At 43.2% G+C, this 20,885-nt stretch overlaps 1 protein-coding gene across 5 annotated transcripts in view; it reads left to right on the plus strand.

The window, feature by feature from the left end:
- The window catches only part of LOC135505943 (uncharacterized), a 28,681-nt gene continuing 7,796 nt past the window's right edge, over nucleotides 1-20,885 (plus strand). For 2 of the 5 annotated variants that reach the window (XM_064925214.1, XM_064925215.1), the window contains exons 1-8: nucleotides 1-608; nucleotides 2,660-2,795; nucleotides 18,276-18,470; nucleotides 18,614-18,810; nucleotides 18,897-18,959; nucleotides 19,363-19,382; nucleotides 20,292-20,485; nucleotides 20,629-20,825. In XM_064925214.1, coding sequence (XP_064781286.1) covers nucleotides 2,711-2,795; nucleotides 18,276-18,470; nucleotides 18,614-18,810; nucleotides 18,897-18,959; nucleotides 19,363-19,382; nucleotides 20,292-20,485; nucleotides 20,629-20,825 — 951 coding nt within the window. In that variant the 5' untranslated portion in view covers nucleotides 1-608; nucleotides 2,660-2,710. Of the gene's footprint in view, nucleotides 609-727; nucleotides 741-1,008; nucleotides 1,110-2,659; nucleotides 2,796-18,275; nucleotides 18,471-18,613; nucleotides 18,811-18,896; nucleotides 18,960-19,362; nucleotides 19,383-20,291; nucleotides 20,486-20,628; nucleotides 20,826-20,885 lie in introns of those variants that run through there. The other 3 variants (XM_064925218.1, XM_064925216.1, XM_064925217.1) reach the window with 3 other exon arrangements.

Here is a 20,885-nt window from a genome sequence, read left to right on the forward strand (position 1 = left end):
GTGACCGTGTGCGCAGTAAACGCTCTAAATTTACAAATGACAATCTGACAACGCTCTGAATTTACGAAAACCCTGAGCGCATTCTGGCACTCCAGATTTAATTTACGAACACACCCATGGTGAGCAGAGCCAAGCACAAGCTACCAACATCCTATTGGCGCGTTCTAGCATGTCTCTGGCTATTTCCATTAGGGAAAAAGCCTATTCTGTGAAGTAAGCGTGTGCAATAACACAATGTGCTTTTGCAATCCTTCTAAACAACGCGATTTTTAAAAACGTTTGCAAAGGGTAAAGTCTACCAAACTTAGTCCACTCTGTTCATAACAGAATGTCGGACAAAATCCATCTTGTTTCATCTTCCTGGGCTTCCTCTCACTACCATATTTGCGAGTGGCAACTTCAAGCACGTTTATACATCCGGTTAAATATCTGTCTCATTGTTCTATATGTGCGTTTCAAGAGTGAAAGTAAGAGCAGTACAGACAGACAGATCAAGTTAAAATAATACGACTTTGATCTGGTATTTGACGACGCTCTCATCTAAACCTGCTGTTTGTGACTACTTTGTTTATTTTCTGTCTTGGTTGACATCGTGACAATATTGTGCGGTAAGTAGCTAAACGAATTGATATTCTTGAATTGCACATCTTTTTCTTGCCTCAGCCACAATCGATGTAATTGGCTATGTATTTCAATAACAAGTGAAGCTTTCTGTGTTGCTTTGCAGGGTCCGTGAAATAGTAAGTCAATGAACTCACAAATTCATGTAGATTATTATGGTAAAACCAATCAATATTTGCATTTTGTATTGTTGTGACAAGAATGAGCTGTTGTGAAAGAAACCAATAAAAACGAATAGATCAATTATTTTGTCAGAGCAAAAGAGTGTTGGCTGAATATGCGTTGAACGTTATCCCCGACAAACGGGCTGTGGACACTTTCACTTTCTGATTACCCGAAATCCGGAGGATGTTTCAAGCGTGAAAGTAGAAGCAGTACAGACATGTTAATATCACTTTTGATCTGGTATTTCATGACCCTCTCATCCAAACGTTGGGACTAGTTTGTTTATTTTCTCTGTTGATTGACATCGAGAGAGTATTGTGCAGGTAAACAAATTGATATTATTAAATTGGACATATTTGTCTTGCCCCAACCACAATGTAATTAGGCTATGTACTGTATTTCCATGTATGGGTAGCTGCAGCACAATATGGCAATCTGAAGTATTGGCGAGTGGGTGTGTCGAAAGGAGTGTGTGTATGGAAATCAAGTCGGCTAGTTAGGCAGATTTGTTGCTACCGTTTTGCGTGGCTGATTGGGCTTGACGACGAGTAAATCGGAAACCACTGCAGCAGTGTTGTATCAACGTACTTGCCGATTTAAAGTGCTTCAAACTGGGTATCATGGTAGTGTCGCAGGCGGTAGCTAAGGTGGCCATTTTTTATCCACGGGATTTATTTAAAGTACAATAGCAGCCTGGCATACACAATAAATAACACATTTTGATAACCATCTATACTGAACAAAAATATAAACGCTTCATGCAACAATTTAAGGATTTTATTGAGTTACAGGTCATACAAGGAAATCAGTCAGGGGGGGGGGGGGGGTGTAGGCCCACCCTCTTGGGAGCCAGGCCCAGCCAAACAGAGTTAGGTTTTTTTTCCACAAAAAGGGCTTTATTACAGACAGAAATACTCCTGTTTCATCAGCTGTCCGGGTGGCTGATCAGATGATCCCGCAGGTGTAGAAACCAGATGTGGAGGTCCAGGGCTGGCGTGGTTACACGTGGTCTGCGGTTGTGACGTACTGCCAAATTCTCTAAAATGATGTTGGAGGCAGCTTATGATAAAGAAATTAACATACAATTATCTGGCAACAGCTCTGGTGGACATTCCTGCAGTGAGCATACCAATTGCATGCTCCCTCAAAACTTGAGACATTTTGTGGCATTGTGTTGTGTGACAAAACTGCACATTTTAAAGTGGCCATTTATTGTGCCAAGAATGAGGTGCACCTGTGTAATGATCATGCTGTTTAATTAGCTTCTTGATATGCCATACCTGTCAGGTGGATGGAATATATTGGCAAATGAGAAATGCTCACTAACAGGGATGTAACATTGGGGAGAAATGAGCTTTTTGTGCATATGGAACATTTCTGGTATCTTTTTATTTCAGCTCATGAAACATGGGACCTACACTTTATATTTTTGTTCAGTGGATGTCGCCTTGATACATACTTGCATGCATGCATGCATACATACATACATACATACATACATACATACATACATACATGCATACATACATACATGCATACATACATACATACATACATACATACAGTGCGGCAAAAAAGTATTTAGTCAGCCACCAATTGTGCAAGTTCTCCCACTTAAAAAGATGAGAGAGGCCTGTAATGTTCATCATAGGTACACTTCAACTATGACAGACAAAATTAGAAAAAAATCCAGAAAATCACATTGTACAATTTCTTTATGAATTTATTTGCTAATTATGGTGGAAAATAAGTATTTGGTCACCTACAAACAAGCAAGATATCTGGCTCTCACAGACCTGTAACTTCTTTAAGAGGCTCCTCTGTCCTCCACTCATTTCCTGTATTAATGGCACCTGTTTGAACTTGTTTTCAGTATAAAATACACCTGTCCACAACCTCAAACAGTCACACTCCAAACTCCACTATGGCCAAGACCAAAGAGCTGTCAAAGGACACCAGAAACAAAATTGTAGACCTGCACCAGGCTGGGAAGACTGAATCTGCAATAGGTAAGCAGCTTGGTTTGAAGAAATCAACTGTGGGAGCAATTATTAGGAAATGGAAGACATACAAGACCACTGATAATCTCCCTCGATCTGGGGCTCCACGCAAGATCTCACCCCGTGGGGTCAAAATGATCACAAGAACGGTGAGCAAAATCCCAGAACCACACAGGGGGACCTAGTGAATGACCTGCAGAGAGCTGGGACCAAAGTAACAAAGCCTACCATCAGTAACACACTACGCCGCCAGGGACTCAAATCCTGCAGTGCCAGACGTGTCCCCCTGCTTAAGCCAGTACATGTCCTGGCCCGTATGCTAGAGAGCATTTGTCTGTCAAATTTCTTGTTAATAACGCCTGAAGGTATATCGGTCATCTGTACAAACAATAGTACGCAAGTATAAACACCATGGAACCACGCAGCCGCGATAGCGCTCAGGAAGGCACGCGTTCTGTCTCCTAGAGATGATCATACCTTGGTGCGAAAAGTGTAAATCAATCTCAGAACAGGTAAAAAAGTATCTATATCCACAGTAAAACGAGTCCTATAATGACATTACCTGAAAGGCCGCTCAGCAAGGAAGAAGCCACTGCTCCAAAACCGCCATAAAAAAGACAAACTACGGTTTGCAACTGCACATAGGGACAAATAGCGTACTTTTTGGAGACATGTCTTCTGGTCTGATGAAACAAAAATAGAACTGTTTGGCCATAAGGTTTCTTGGAGAACTCTTGCCCAAGAATAACCTTGCATCGACAGTTCTTCAGAATTCTAAAATATTATTTAAATGTATAGAAAGCCTGCAGATGTGTCCCTTTCATAGCACACAGCAAATTGACCAGTGTTGATTTGTCAGTGTAACATTTCTAGTGTCGATGCAATAATTAAATTAACAATTAAATTAACACTCAGTGGTGTAAAATAACCCCACTGTTGGTGTTAATAGCCAGCATTGAACCAAAACCATGGCCATTATTATCATATTTCCCAGAATGCTCTTTTGCAGGTAGATTTTTAGAATAGTTTGTTTTAATATCTATGTTTTTGCATGTGCAGTACCAGTCAAAAGTTTGGACACACCTTCTCATTCCAGGGTTTTCCTTATTTTTTACTATTTTCTACATTGTAGAATAATAGAGAAGACATGAAAACTATGAAGTAACACATATTGAATCATGTAGTAACCATAAAAGTGTTAAACAAATCAATATATTTTACATTTGAGATTCTTTAAAGTAGCCACCCTTTGCATTGATGACAGTTTTGCACACTCTTGGAATTCTTTCAACCAGCTTTATTCTTTCAACCACATCACATGATTCCTGCCGCAAGCTCTGGACCATTACACCGGATCATCGCAGCTAGCTAGCTGTAATTGAGTGGCTACTGTTAGCTAACGCCTCTGTCCCGAAGCAAGCACGAGTTAGCCTTGAGCTAGGCCCATACCTCTTTTGCCAACTGGCCTGGACCCTTTATTGTCAACACGGAGCCCCGCCTATCCATCACGACTGGTCTGCCAATGTAATCGTCCAGTGTGGTTTCAACAGGATTTTTTTTATTTTTTTATTTCACCTTTATTTAACCAGGTAGGCTAGTTGAGAACAAGTTCTCATTTGCAACTGCGACCTGGCCAAGATAAAGCATAGCAGTGTGAACAGACAACACAGAGTTACACATGGAGTAAACAATTAACAAGTCAGTAGAAAAAAAGGGCAGTCTATATACATTGTGTGCAAAAGGCATGAGGAGGTAGGCGAATAATTACAATATTGCAGATTAACACTGGAGTGATAAATGATCAGATGGTCATGTACAGGTAGAGATATTGGTGTGCAAAAGAGCAGAAAAGTAAATAAATAAAAACAGTATGGGGATGAGGTAGGTGAAAATGGGTGGGCTATTTACCAGTAGACTATGTACAGCTGCAGCGATCGGTTAGCTGCTCAGATAGCAGATGTTTGAAGTTGGTGAGGGAGATAAAAGTCTCCAACTTCAGGGATTTTTGCAGTTCGTTCCAGTCGCAGGCAGCAGAGTACTGGAACGAAAGGCGGCCAAATGAGGTGTTGGCTTTAGGGATGATCAGTGAGATACACCTGCTGGAGCGCGTGCTGCGGATGGGTGTTGCCATCGTGACCAGTGAACTGAGATAAGGCGGAGCTTTACCTAGCATGGACTTGTAGATGACCTGGAGCCAGTGGGTCTGGCAACGAATATGTAGCGAGGGCCAGCCGACTAGAGCATACAAGTCGCAGTGGTGGGTGGTATAAGGTGCTTTAGTGACAAAATGGATGGCACTGTGGTAAACTGCATCCAGTTTGCTGAGTAGAGTGTTGGAAGCAATTTTGTAGATGACATCATCGAAGTCGAGGATCGGTAGGATAGTCAGTTTTACTAGGGTAAGTTTGGCGGCGTGAGTGAAGAAGGCTTTGTTGCGGAATAGAAAGCCGACTCTTGATTTGATTTTCGATTGGAGATGTTTGATATGAGTCTGGAAGGAAAGTTTACAGTCTAGCCAGACACCTAGGTACTTATAGATGTCCACATATTCAAGGTCGGAACCATCCAGGGTGGTGATGCTCGTCGGGCATGCGGGTGCAGGCAGCGATCGGTTGAAAAGCATGCATTTGGTTTTACTAGCGTTTAAGAGCAGTTGGAGGCCACGGAAGGAGTGTTGTATGGCATTGAAGCTCGTTTGGAGGTTAGATAGCACAGTGTCCAAGGACGGGCCGGAAGTATATAGAATGGTGTCGTCTGCGTAGAGGTGGATCAGGGAATCGCCCGCAGCAAGAGCAACATCATTGATATATACAGAGAAAAGAGTCGGCCCGAGAATTGAACCCTGTGGCACCCCCATAGAGACTGCCAGAGGACCGGACAGCATGCCCTCCGATTTGACACACTGAACTCTGTCTGCAAAGTAATTGGTGAACCAGTCAAGGCAGTCATCCGAAAAACCGAGGCTACTGAGTCTGCCGATAAGAATATGGTGATTGACAGAGTCAAAAGCCTTGGCAAGGTCGATGAAGACGGCTGCACAGTACTGTCTTTTATCGATGGCGGTTATGATATCGTTTAGTACCTTGAGTGTGGCTGAGGTGCACCCGTGACCGGCTCGGAAACCAGATTGCACAGCGGAGCCCTGCCTATCTAAGGTCTTCGAAAGCCAAGTCAACAATCAGGTCACTGACCATCTCGAATCCCACCGTACCGATGGTCAGTGACCTGTTTGTTGACTTGGCTTTCGAAGACCTTAGATAGGCAGGGCAGGATGGATATAGGTCTGTAACAGTTTGGGTCCAGGGTGTCTCCCCCTTTAAAGAGGGGGATGATTGCGGCAGCTTTCCAATCCTTGGGGATCTCAGACGATATGAAAGAGAGGTTGAACAGGCTGGTAATAGGGGTTGCGACAATGGCGGCGGATAGTTTCAGAAATAGAGGGTCCAGATTGTCAAGCCCAGCTGATTTGTACGGGTCCAAGTTTTGCAGCTCTTTCAGAACATCTGCTATCTGGATTTGGGTAAAGGAGAACCTGGAGGGGCTTGGGCGAGGAGCTGCGGTGGGGGCGGAGCTGTTGGCCGAGGTTGGAGTAGCCAGGCGGAAGGCATGGCCAGCCGTTGAGAAATGCTTGTTGAAGTTTTCGATAATCATGGATTTATCGGTGGTGACCGTGTTACCTAGCCTCAGTGCAGTGGGCAGCTGGGAGGAGGTGCTCTTGTTCTCCATGGACTTCACAGTGTCCCAGAACTCTTTGGAGTTGGAGCTACAGGATGCAAACTTCTGCCTGAAGAAGCTGGCCTTAGCTTTCCTGACTGACCGCGGGGACTATTCGATGCTATTGCAGTCCGGCACAGGATGTTTTTGTGCTGGTCGAGGGCAGTCAGGTCTGGAGTGAACCAAGGGCTGTATCTGTTCTTAGTTCTGCATTTTTTGAACGGAGCATGCTTATCTAAAATGGTGAGGAAGTTACTTTTAAAGAATGACCAGGCATCCTCAACTGACGGGATGAGGTCAATGTCCTTCCAGGATACCCGGGCCAGGTCGATTAGAAAGGCCTGCTCACAGAAGTGTTTTAGGGAGCGTTTGACAGTGATGAGGGGTGGTCGTTTGACTGCGGCTCCGTAGCGGATACAGGCAATGAGGCAGTGATCGCTGAGATCCTGGTTGAAGACAGCGGAGGTGTATTTGGAGGGCCAGTTGGTCAGGATGACGTCTATGAGGGTGCCCTTGTTTACAGAGTTAGGGTTGTACCTGGTGGGTTCCTTGATGATTTGTGTGAGATTGAGGGCATCTAGCTTAGATTGTAGGACTGCCGGGGTGTTAAGCATATCCCAGTTTAGGTCACCTAAAAGAACAAACTCTGAAGCTAGATGGGGGCGATCAATTCACAAATGGTGTCCAGGGCGCAGCTAGGAGCTGAGGGGGGTCGGTAGCAGGCGGCAACAGTGAGAGACTTATTTCTGGAGAGAGTCATTTTCAGAGTTAGTAGTTTGAACTGTTTGGGTATGGACCTGGAAAGTATGACATTACTTTGCAGGCTATCTCTGCAGTAGACTGCAACTCCTCCCCCTTTGGCAGTTCGATCTTGACGGAAGATGTTATAGTTGGGTATGGAAATCTCTGAATTTTTGGTGGCCTTCCTGAGCCAGGACTCAGACACGGCAAGGACATCAGGGTTAGCAGAGTGTGCTAAAGCAGTGAGTAAAACAAACTTAGGGAGGAGGCTTCTGATGTTGACATGCATGAAACCAAGGCTTTTTAGATCACAGAAGTCAACAAATGAGGGTGCCTGGGGACATGCAGGGCCTGGGTTTACCTCCACATCACCCGCGGAACAGAGAAGGAGTAGTATGAGGGTGCGACTAAAGGCTATCAAAACTGGTCGCCTAGAGCACTGGGGACAGAGAATAAGAGGAGCAGGTTTCTGGGCATGGTAGAATATATTCAGGGCATAATGCGCAGACAGGGGTATGGTGGGGTGCGGGTACAGCGGAGGTAAGCCCAGGCACTGGGTGATGATGAGAGAGGTTGTATCTCTGGACATGCTGGTTGTAATGGGTGAGGTCACCGCATGTGTGGGAGGTGGGACAAAGGAGGTATCTGGGGTATGAAGAGTGGAACTAGGGGCTCCCTTGTGAGCTAAAACAATGATAACTAACCTGAGCAACAGTACAGTGCCTTGCGAAAGTATTCGGCCCCCTTGAACTTTGCCACCTTTTGCCACATTTCAGGCTTCCAACATAAAGATATAAAACTGTATTTTTTTGTGAAGAATCAACAACAAGTGGGACACAATCATGAAGTGGAACGACATTTATTGGATATTTCAAACTTTTTAACAAATCAAAAACTGAAAAATTGGGCGTGCAAAATTATTCAACCCCTTTACTTTCAGTGCAGCAAACTCTCTCCAGAAGTTCAGTGAGGATCTCTGAATGATCCAATGTTGACCTAAATGACTAATGATGATAAATACAATCCACCTGTGTGTAATCAAGTCTCCGTATAAATGCACCTGCACTGTGATAGTCTCAGAGGTCCGTTAAAAGCGCAGAGAGCATCATGAAGAGCAAGGAACACACCAGGCAGGTCCGAGATACTGTTGTGAAGAAGTTTAAAGCCGGATTTGGATACAAAAAGATTTCCCAAGCTTTAAACATCCCAAGGAGCACTGTGCAAGCGATAATATTGAAATGGAAGGAGTATTAGACCACTGCAAATCTACCAAGACCTGGCCGTCCCTCTAAACTTTCAGCTCATACAAGGAGAAGACTGATCAGAGATGCAGCCAAGAGGCCCATGATCACTCTGGATGAACTGCAGAGATCTACAGCTGAGGTGGGAGACTCTGTCCAATGGACAACAATCAGTCATATATTGCACAAATCTGGCCTTTATGGAAGAGTGGCAAGAAGAAAGCCATTTCTTAAAGATATCCATAAAAAGTGTTGTTTAAAGTTTGCCACAAGCCACCTGGGAGACACACCAAACATGTGTAAGAAAGTGCTCTGGTCAGATGAAACCAAAATTGAACTTTTTGGCAACAATGCAAAATGTTATGTTTGGCGTAAAAGCAACACAGCTCATCACCCTGACCACACCATCCCCACTGTCAAACATGGTGGTGGCAGCATCATGGTTTGGGCCTGCTTTTCTTCAGCAGGGACGGGGAAGATGGTTAAAATTGATGGGAAGATGGATGGAGCCAAATACAGGACCATTCTGGAAGAAAACCTGATGGAGTCTGCAAAAGACCTGAGACTGGGACGGAGATTTGTCTTCCAACAAGACAATGATCCAAAACATAAAGCAAAATCTACAATGGAATGGTTCAAAAATAAACATATCCAGGTGTTAGAATGGCCAAGTCAAAGTCCAGACCTGAATCCAATCGAGAATCTGTGGAAAGAACTGAAAACTGCTATTCACAAATGCTCTCCATCCAACCTCACTGAGCTTGAGCTGTTTTGCAAGGAGGAATGGGAAAACATTTCAGTCTCTCGATGTGCAAAACTGATAGAGACATACCCCAAGCGACTTACAGCTGTAATCGCAGCAAAAGGTGGCGCTACAAAGTATTAACTTAAGGGGGCTGAATAATTTTGCACGCCCAAATTCTCAGTTTTTGATTTGTTAAAAAAGTTTGAAATATCCAATAAATGTCGTTCCACTTCATGATTGTGTCCCACTTGTTGTTGATTCTTCACAAAAAAATACAGTTTTATATCTTTATGTTTGAAGCCTGAAATGTGGCAAAAGGTTGCAAAGTTCAAGGGGGCCGAATACTTTCGCAAGGCACTGTATACAAGGCATATTGACATTTGAGAGAGACATACAGCGAGGCATACAGTAATCACAGGTGTTGAATTGGGAAAGCTAGCTAAAACAGTAGGTGAGACAACAACAGCTAATCAGCTAGCACAACAACAGCAAAATGGCGTTGACTAGGCAACGGGGCCGACAGATAAAACATAAACAAGCAGAATGGAGTACCGTGATTAATGGACAGTCCAGCGTGCATCAGCTATGTAGCCAAGTGATCAGTGTCCAGGGGGCAGGGAAGCTGGATTGGTGAGTGTTAACCAGGTTAAAAAAACTAACAATGACTAAATAGCTTGTAGCTAGTTAGCTGGTTAGCTTCTGGAGGTTCTTGAGTGTGTTCTAAAAATTAAAAATAATAGCGATTCCGTATCACATTGGGTGAGGCAGGTTACCGGAAGGTATAAACAAATTAAAAATCGAAAAGAGATAGAGAGTAATTATGGGCCCAGTGAGTGTTTGGGACGCGGCGATTCAGACGGTTAGCAGGCCTGTGCTAACAAGCTAACAGTTAGTAGGCCGGGGCTAAACAAGGTAGCAGTTAGCGGACCGGGGCTAAACAAGCTGGCAGTTAGCAGCCCAAAATAGCAAGCAAGGAGATAGCAAGGGTTAGAGAGTTTGGGGGACGTCGCGATGGGGTGAGTCTGTTTATTCCTCTTCATGCGGTGACATCGATAGACCGGTTGTGGGTCCGGGTATTGTAGCCCAGGAGTATGCTACGGTGGTAGGTATTGTAGCCCAGGAGTCTGCTACGGTGGTAGCACAGGGGCTCTGGCCGAGCTAGCTTCAAGCTAAGTGGGTGGAAACGCTAGCCAGGAGTAAATCATCCGGGGTTGTGATTTAGCTAGATAGCTAGTTGTAAAGATCCAGCTGAAAGATGTTCCGTTTGCGGTGGGAATCCGGGGATAAAAAATAAATAGATCCGTTATGCTCTGGTTAGAGTCGCGTTGTTTGAACTGGCGAGAGCTTTCCGAGCTAAAGGTTAGCTGATGACCGGTTAGCTGAAGACCGCTAGCATAGCTGGTAGTTAGCTGGCTAGCTTCAGTTGAGGGGTTCCCGTTCCGAAGTTAATATAAATACTTAGGAAAAATAGCTGCATTGGGTGAGGCGGGTTGCAGGAGAGTATTTGGAAGCTGAGGTTTAGCAAAATGTTTTAAAAGATATGCGAAGAAAAATATGTAAAAACGAAAAAAGACGATATATACATAGGGACACGACACGTCTTACTGCTATGCCATCTTTTCCGCTGCGATGTCGCCGAAGACCGATCTGCTAGCCCCGGCCCGCTAACTCTCATTTGTTGACTTCTGTAACCATAAAAGCCTTTGTTTCAGCACACTCCGCCAACCCTGATGTCCTAGCCGTGTCTGAAACCTGGCTTAGGAAGGCCACCAAAAATGCTGAAATTTCCATCCCCAACTACAACATTTTCCGTCAAGATAGAACTGCCAAATGGGGCGGAGTTGCAATCAACTGCTGAGATAGCCTGCCGAGTTCTGTCATACCATCCAGGTCTGTGCCAAAACAGTTTGAGATTCAATCTTTAAAAATCCACCTTTCCAGAAGTAAGTCTCTCACTGTTGCCGCTTGTTATAGACCCCCCTCAGCCTCCAGCTGTGCCTTGGACACCATATGTGAATTGATTGTCCCCCATTTATCTTCAGAGTTCGTACTGTTAGGTGACCTAATCGGGGATATGCTTAACATCCCGGCCATCCTACAATCTAAGATAGATGCCCTCAATCTCACACAAATTATCAAGGAACCTATCATGGACAACCCTAAATCCGTAAACACGGGCATCCTCATAGATATTACCCTGGCCAACTTGCCCTCTAAATACACCTTTTCTGTCTTCAACCAGGATCTCAGCAATAACTGCCTCATTGCCTGCGTGCGTAATGGGCCCGCGGTCAAACGACCACCCCTCATCAATGTCAAATAGCCCCTGTAATATGAAACTTTTTAGGGAAGTTAGGAACCAATATACTCAGTCAGATAGGAAAGCAAAGGCTAGCTTTTTCAAACAGAAATGTGCATCTTTTAGCACAAATTCTCAAACGTTTTGGGACACTGTAAAGTCCATAAAGAATAAGAGCACCTCCTCCCAGCTGCCTACTGCACTGAGGCTAGGAAACAACAAGCATTTTTCTACGATTGGCCATGCTTTCCACCTGGCTACCCTGGCCAACAGCTCTGCATCCCCCGCAGCAACTTGCCCAAGCCCCCCTCCTGCTTCTCCTTCACCCAAATCTAGATAGCTGATGTTCTGAAAGAGTTGCAAAATCTGGACCCCTACAAAATCAGCTGGGCTAGACAATCTAGACCCTCTCTTTCTAAAATTATCCGCCGCAATTGTTTCAACCCCTATTACTAGCCTGTTCAACCTCTCTTTCGTATCGTCTGAGATCCCTAAAGATTAGAATGCTGCCGCGGTCATCTCCCTCTTCAAAGGGGAGACACTCTAGAACCAAACTGTTACAGACCCATATCTATCCTGCCCTGTCTTCGAAAGCCACCGTACCTTCTCCGCTATGCAATCTGGTTTCCGAGTTGGTCATGGGTGCACTTCAGCCACGCTCAAGGTCCTAAACGATATCATAACCGTCATCGATAAAAGACAGTACTGTGCAGCTGTCTTCATCCACCTGGCTAAGGCTTTCGACTCTGTCAATCACTGCATTCTTTTCGGCAAACTCAGTAGCCTTGGTTTTTCAAATGACGGCCTCGCCTGGTTCACCAACTACTTCTCAGACAGAGTTCAGTGTGTCAAATCGGAGGGCCTGTTGTCCAGACCTCTGGCAGTCTCTTTGGGGATGCCACAGGGTTCAATTCTCAGGCCGACTCTTTTCTCTGTATATATCCTACCGATCCTTGACTTCGGCGATGTCATTTACAAGTAGAGTGCCTCCAACACTCCGACTCAGACTACATGCAATTTGCTATCACAGTGCCATCCGTTTTGTCACCAAATCCCCATTCACTGCCCACCACTGCGACCTGTATGCTCTCGTTGGTTGGCCCTCGATTCATATTCCTCACCAAAGCCACTGGCTCCAGGTCATGTATAAGTCTTTGCTAGGTAAAGCCCCGCCTTATCTCAGCTCACTGGTCAACAAAGTAACATCCACCCGTAGCACGCGCTCCAGCAGGTATATATTTCACTGGTCATCCCCAAAACCAACACCTTCTTCTTTGGCCGCCTTTTCTTCCAGTTTTCTGCTGCCAATGACTGGAACGAATTGCAAAAATCACTGAAGCTGGAGACGTATATCTCCCTCACTAAGTTTAAGCATCAGTTGTCAGAGCAGCTTACCGATCACTCCACCTGTACACAGCCCATCTGTAAATAGCCCACCCAACTACCTCATCCCCATATTGTTATTTTTTTTGCTCTTTTGCACCCCAGTATCCCTACTTGCACATCATCATCTGCACATCTTTCACTCCAGTGTTAATGCGAAATTGTACTTTATTTCGCCACTATGGCCTATTTATTGCCTTACCTCCCTAATCTTATTACATTTAGACACACTGTATATACATTTTCCCAACTTGTTATTGACTGTACGTTTGTTTATCCCATTTGTAACTCTGTGTTGTTGTTTTTGTCTAACTGCTTTGCTTTATCTTGGCCAGGTCACAGTTGTAAATGAGAAATTGTTCTCAACTAGCCTACCTGGTTAAATAAAGGTGAAATAAAAATAAAATATATTTTTTTAAAGGTAGTCACCTGGAATGCATTTAAGTTAATTTGTGGAATTCCTTTCCTTCTTAATACGTTTGATCCAATCAGTTGTGTTGTGACAAGGTAAGGGTGGTATGCAGAAGATAGCCCTATTTGGTAAAAGACCAAATCCATATTATGGCACGAACAGCTCAAATAAGCAAAGAGAAACAATAGGCCATAATTACTTAAGACATGAAGGTCAGTCAATGTGGAAAATGTCAAGAACTTTGAAAGTTTCTTCAAGTGCAGTCACAAAACCATCAAGCGCTATTAAACTGTCTCTCAATGAGGACCGCCACAGGAAAGGAAGACCCAGAGTTACCTCTGCTGCAGAGGATTAGTTCATTAGCGTTAACTGCACCTGTCAGCAATTGGGTGCAAAGTTATAGCGGAGTCAGAAGCAGGACACAGGTATTGAGTAACATAACTGAGTTTACTCAAAATATCAAGCAAAATTCCAAATAGGACCATACAAAAAACACTGGCACATAACACAACCACTAACGATATAAACAATCACGGACAGAACATGAATGTATGCCAGAGGGTTAAATAAGGAACGTGATGTGTAATAGAAACCAGGTGTGTGTGTAATACAGACAAAACAAAACGAAACTGAAACATGGATCGATGGTGACTAGAAAGCCGGTGACTTCGACCGGTGACTTCGAACACCACCCGAACAAGGAGAAGGGCCGACTTCGGGGACGTCATGACAGCACCTCAGAAATTGCAGCCCAAATAAATGCTTCACAGAGTTCATGTATCAGACTTGTCTCAACATCAACTGTTCAGAGGAGACTGCGTAAATCAGGCCTTCATGGACAAATTGCTGCAAAGAAACCACTACTAAAGGACACCAATAAGAAGAGACTTGCTTGGGCCAAGAAACACAAGCAATGGACATTAGACCAGTGGAATCTGTCCTTTGGTCTGATTAGTCCAAATTTCTGATTTTTGATTCTAACCGCCTTGTCTTTGTGAGATGCAGAGTAGGTGAATTGATGATCTCCATATGTGTGGTTCCCACTGTGAAGCATGGAGGAGGAGATGTGGGGGTGCTTTGTTGGTGGCACTGTCAGTTATTTATTCAAGTCACACTTTTTTTAGCTGCTTTTTGTTCTATGTTGCTATGTCTGTATGCTACGTCTTGCTTGTCCTATGTTGCTATGTCTGTATGCTATGTCTTGCTTGTCCTATGTTGCTATTGTCTATATTGTAATTGTTTTTAATAACCTGCCTAGGGACTGTGGTTGAAAATTAGTGTTGAATTTATTATGGATTTATTATGGATAAATGAATAAACAATATCCCCATTCTAAATAGAATTGTATCTAGGTAAACTTATACTCTGTTTTATAAGTAATAGACAATATGAGTTCATGAGAAGGAATTGTGTGACAGGACAAGGAGTAATAAAAAGTTAATGAACACCATTCCAACTAGGCAGGAACAAATGGGTTGTGGAATGTATAAACACATAAGGTCGTTAGCCTATGGTTGACCCAACTGAAACTTAGCTCTGGGATTTTTAGATAAGGCAGTGAGTGCATTCCTAGGTTTGCTGTTAATTATAACTGTCAGTTCAGTGGTGATCGATAATGTTGAGGGGTCAAAAGTTATCTGGGAGTGTGTTAGTAAGTTAGAATGAACTTTTCACCTTACTTTGTCCCGGTCGAGAGGAGGGGATTCTGTAAAAGCAGTGAAATTACGTCATTGTCTGTATATAAACTGCTGCACGTGATTAAGTGGCAGCGCGCTCCGAGAATAAATTCTATTACCTATTATTTAAAGACTGGTCTGCGTCTATTTTATGCAAACAAGAAATCTTACAAATTCTCATAAAATAGATTAAGGGCTTTCAATTGATGAAAGCACATTGGTATAATTAAATTATACTAACAATTAGCCGGCTGGCTAAAATCGGCACTTTTACTGAAACTTTGATTAATGTGCACTGTCCCTGTAAAAAAAAAAACCTCAACTCAACCAGCATGACTACCAGAGCATTTTGCAGCGATATGCCATCCCCTCTTGTTTGCGCTTAGTGGGGCTATCATTTGTTTTTCAACAGGACAATGACCTAAAACACACCTTCAGGCTGTGTAAGGACTATTTGACCAAAAAATAGTGCTGTGCTGCATTAGATGACCTGGCCTCCACAATCACCTGACTTCAACCCAGTTGAGATGGTTTGGGATGAGTTGGACAGCAGAGTGAAGGAAAAGCAGCCAACAAGTGCTCAGCATATGTGGGAACTCCTTCAAGACTGTTGGAAAATCATTTCCCCTGAAGCTGGTAGAGAAAGCCAAGAGTGTGCAAAGCTGTCATCAAGGCAAAGGGTGGCCTCTTTGAAGAATCTACAATATATTTGGATTTGTTTACCACTTTTTTTGGTTACTACGTGATTCCATATGTGTTATTACATAGTTTTGAAGTCTTCACTATTATTCTGCAATGTAGAAAATAGTAAAAATAGCAACCCTTGAATGAGTAGGTGTGTCCAAACTTTTGACTGGTACTGTATGTTGATTGATTAATTATCCTATGCTACTCAAATATAAATAACATACATTTTGCTTTGCTATTCCAATCTGTTACTTGGATGTTTTGCAACCATTACTGAAATTGTTGTTCCAGTTTAGATGTTTTAAAGGGGCAATCAGCAGCTGCTATCCCTATTGTTGGACTTATAAATGAATGACATGTACTCAATGAATCTTGAAGAATATAACTTATAAATGCCTCATGAGTTTAGTTGTCGTACCCATTCAGAACCCAAAATATAAGCTTGTTTTGTGGGTTTGTAAGCAAAGTAAACATGAACAAACACTATATAACCTCAAAACATGTTTAAAACTATCATTGTTATATCATGTATGGTCAGTCCTTGCATGCATAGCTTTGTATTTGAGAGAGGTTATATTTCTCCAGCCCCATCCCTCAGCTTCTTACCAAAACAGGGGGGATACTTTGCTACCGTTTCAACTACTGATTGCTGCTTTATGGCAGTCATTCTGAATGCAGGATACAGGTGAATAAAAGTTTCAAATGTTGGATATCACCTCTCTGTCTGGATTCCAATAGCAATTACACATCACTTTGCAAGCCAGCATAATGTGACTTGCAGGCCTGACGTGGGCTGTAAACTGAGTTTCAGAACACTATATTAGAGTCAAACTAGGCCCTCAAAAGAAGGCCTTACAAAATATGTATTGTCTTAATGAATAATATTTTAATGACGACATGTTCACTTATGATCTCACATGGTTAAGGCCACAGGTTGGAAAATTAATGAATGCAACAACCATGTCTCTGTCACTAGCAAACAAAGTCATGAGTGGTACTGGTAATTCAAAAATGTACTCGAAAGGCATCCTGGGAAATATGGAAATAAGGCTATTCAATTCCAGTCCTGGAGAACCAAAACATTTCTGGTTTTGTATTTTTCTTTGGTTCTTTTAAGAACCATCCAATTTATGGTTTTCAGAGACCCATAGGGGTGTCAAAGTCATTCCATGGAGGGCCTAGAGTCTGCTGGTTTTTGATTTCTCCTTTCAATTAAGACCTAAACAACCAGAGGAGGGGAGTTCCTTACTAATCAGTGACTTTAATTCCCAAATCAAGAACAAATGAGGAGAGAAGTCGCAGACACTCGCACTCTGTGGAATGAGTTTTCCCTATAGCATCACTCTCAAGAACCGCACTGCGAAGTTCCGCTATCTCCAATTTTATTGCATCGCTCTGTTCTCTGAACTTATCTTGCTGTACTCATTTTGGCAAGATCTTCTTTCCTTACATCATTTTGTCGGTGCTCATCAATTTTAGCAGACACTGCCTGTGAAGACTTAACAAGGGATTCCCGCAGGATAGTTAGATGTCTTTATTGTAGCTGAGGCTTCTAGTACAATTTAAGTTAGCCTACAACGCTGCCGTTTAGGGTCTCATGAGGGCATAACACAGCAGCTCACTGTCACCAGTAGCTTAACTGAGGTGACATCACCAGAGGAGAGTGTCGTCATGGCTTTCTGTCCTACCATCTCTCATGCTGGGACGGATATTGAAGCATCACTGCAGCAGATTCCAGGCAATTCAGTAATCTGACCAAATTCCTTTGACAGTTACTTTCTTCCATGTTTAGATGGGTAGAAATACAAGTAATTAACAATGGCAACAGTAACTTATGCATGTTATTACATTCAGCATACGTTGCTAGGCTACTCATATCCATGGTTAAGAGTTGACGTGTATTTTGTTTCCTAAACCTGTCATTCTTGTAGTGATGCACAAAGGTTGTGTCTGAAAACAATAAGCCTACTAGCTATCAGTTTGCGCTGGTCGTGGCGCTGTCCATTATCCTAAATAATTGTGCGCAGGTATATAGTTTGCGCTGATCGTGGCGCTGTCCGTGTTTCTGAATGTTTGCGAGCCCATAGAATGTTTGCCCCGATATCTACTGTAGTTTGTGCTGCTGTGGCGCTGGCATGGTGCTGAATGTTTGTGCACCAGTCGAACAGTTATGGTCCCCAATTGGTCAATCACACCGCGATATCACCAGGACTTTGCTAAAAGTTCCACTATCTCCAACTTTTTGCATCCCTCTGTTCTCTGAACTTATTTGTCCATGCTCATTTGAGCCAGATCCACTTTCCTTCCATTGAAAATGAATGGGCTCTGTCATTTTGTCGGTGCCCATCAATTTTAGCGGACATTGCCTGTAAGGGCACAGCAAGTGATTCCCGCAGGGTAGTTAGATGTCTTTATTGTAGCAGAGGCTTCAATACAATTGAAGTTAGCCTACAACGCTGTCATTTAGGGAACGTGCAACTGAGATCCATCATGATGGCAGGCTGTAAGACTCTTTGAATATTCTTATGTTGTAACTGAGGTGTCACAGTTGCTTAACCACATACTTAAACCATATCTTTATTATTCTATAGAGTTGAAGATGGAGAAGTTCTTTACCATTCTGACTGGGAATACTCTGGGGTCTCATGAGGAAATAAATCGCCGGCTCACTACAAAAGGTTTAACGAAGGTGACGTCATCGGCGGAGAGTGATGTCATCATTGCTTTCTGTCCCATTGTCTCTCGTGCCGGGACTGATATTGAAGCAGCACTGCAGCAGATTCCTGGTAATCTTGGCACCCAGAACCAAGTGTACTGTAACAGTCTGTCATCAGAGACTATTTCCAGATCAACAATATCCATAAAGAAACTTCTCAAAAAGTTGAATCTTATTCCAAATGCTCTTATTTGTCCCTCACTCTCTTGACAGCTGGTAAACCTGTCATTCTGGTAGTGAAGCATCACACCTTCAACCCAGACTACACTGTACCTGACAGCAGCAGACTAGTGAACAGAGAGGATGTAATACTCACAGTGGACTGTCTCTTCCATGAGAGCCAGGGACTATTGGAGTGTCATCGCAATGAAGCAGCAGTCAAAAAGATTGTGAACATAATGCTGCCAATGGTAATGTAGTTTATTCGGTGGGGTAATGCTAACACCAAGTAGCACCTCCCTGCATACTTACCTATACTGTGTATTTTAACTTGCAGAACGACTGGGAGATTATTGAAACCAGTGAAGCCAGTGACGCCCTTGAGCATAAAATCTTGGAGGTATTTTTTTCTAATTTCAGAGTTTGCTACTTTGCTCAACGGCTGATGTGAGTGTACAACTGTACAAAAATATACAATGTATTATGCTGGTGTCCAGACACTTTCCTAGGAATGATTAAATATATTTAATCTGGACTGTCAAGACCACATTAGACCACTTAGTTAAAGCCTGGGCATTAGCTCTGGGAGCTAAAAACAATCAATAAGCAATCAGCAGGGTTACTAATTACATGGCTACACTGGACCCCCTGTGACCTCCTCTCTGTAGCAACCCCAGCAGCTAATAGACATTGAATGGGTGATCAGAATGAGTCACAGCACAAAAAAAACAGTTAACTTTTATACAAAATTAAGAGAGTTTACTTTTTGGGGTATTTTCTGAACTTCTCTCTCTCTGTTGCAGCAGGATTCTCCAAAAGGTAAGTAAGTACATGTTATAGGACTGATATTGAAGCAGCACTGCAGCAGATTCCAGGTAATTCAGTAATCTGACCAAATTCCTCTGACAGCTACTGTCTTCCATGTTTAGATGGGTCGAAGTAAAAGTAAGCGACAATGGCAACAGTAACTTATACATGTTATTACATTCAGCATACGTTGCTAGGCTACTCATATCCATGGTTAAGAGTTGACGTGTATTTTGTTTCCTAAACCTGTCATTCTTGTAGTGATGCACAAAGGTTGTGTCTGAAAACAATAAGCCTACTAGCTATCAGTTTGCGCTGGTCGTGGCGCTGTCCATTGCCCTAAATAATTGTGCGCAGGTATATAGTTTGCGCTGATCGTGGCGCTGTCCGTGTTTCTGAATGTTTGCGAGCCCATAGAATGTTTGCCCCGATATCTACTGTAGTTTGTGCTGCTGTGGCGCTGGCATGGTGCTGAATGTTTGTGCACCAGTCGAACAGTTATGGTCCCCAATTGGTCAATCACACCGCGATATCACCAGGACTTTGCTAAAAAAGTTCCACTATCTCCAACTTTTTGCATCCCTCTGTTCTCTCTGAACTTATTTGTCCGTGCTCATTTGAGCCAGATCCACTTTCCTTCCATTGAAAATGAATGGGCTCTGTCATTTTGTCGGTGCCCATCAATTTTAGCGGACATTGCCTGTAAGGGCACAGCAAGTGATTCCCGCAAGGTAGTTAGATGTCTTTATTGTAGCAGAGGCTTCAATACAATTGAAGTTAGCCTACAACGCTGTCATTTAGGGAACGTGCAACTGAGATCCATCATGATGGCAGGCTGTAAGACTCTTTGAATATTCTTATGTTGTAACTGAGGTGTCACAGTTGCTTAACCACATACTTAAACCATATCTTTATTATTCTATAGAGTTGAAGATGGAGAAGTTCTTTACCATTCTGACTGGGAATACTCTGGGTCTCATGAGGAAATAAATCGCCGGCTCACTACAAAAGGTTTAACGAAGGTGACGTCATCGGCGGAGAGTGATGTCATCATTGCTTTCTGTCCCATTGTCTCTCGTGCCGGGACTGATATTGAAGCAGCACTGCAGCAGATTCCTGGTAATCTTGGCACCCAGAACCAAGTGTACTGTAACAGTCTGTCATCAGAGACTATTTCCAGATCAACAATATCCATAAAGAAACTTCTCAAAAAGTTGAATCTTATTCCAAATGCTCTTATTTGTCCCTCACTCTCTTGACAGCTTGTACACCTGTCATTCTGGTAGTGAAGCATCACACCTTCAACCCAGACTACACTGTACCTGACAGCAGCAGACTAGTGAACAGAGAGGATGTAATACTCACAGTGGACTGTCTCTTCCATGAGAGCCAGGGACTATTGGAGTGTCATCGCAATGAAGCAGCAGTCAAAAAGATTTTGAACATAATGCTACCAATGGTAAGGTAGTTTATTCGGTGGGGTAATGCTAACACCAAGTAGCACCTCCCTGCATACTTA

This window comes from Oncorhynchus masou, chromosome 19 (assembly GCF_036934945.1).
Source record: "Oncorhynchus masou masou isolate Uvic2021 chromosome 19, UVic_Omas_1.1, whole genome shotgun sequence".
Classification (NCBI taxonomy): domain Eukaryota; kingdom Metazoa; phylum Chordata; class Actinopteri; order Salmoniformes; family Salmonidae; genus Oncorhynchus; species Oncorhynchus masou.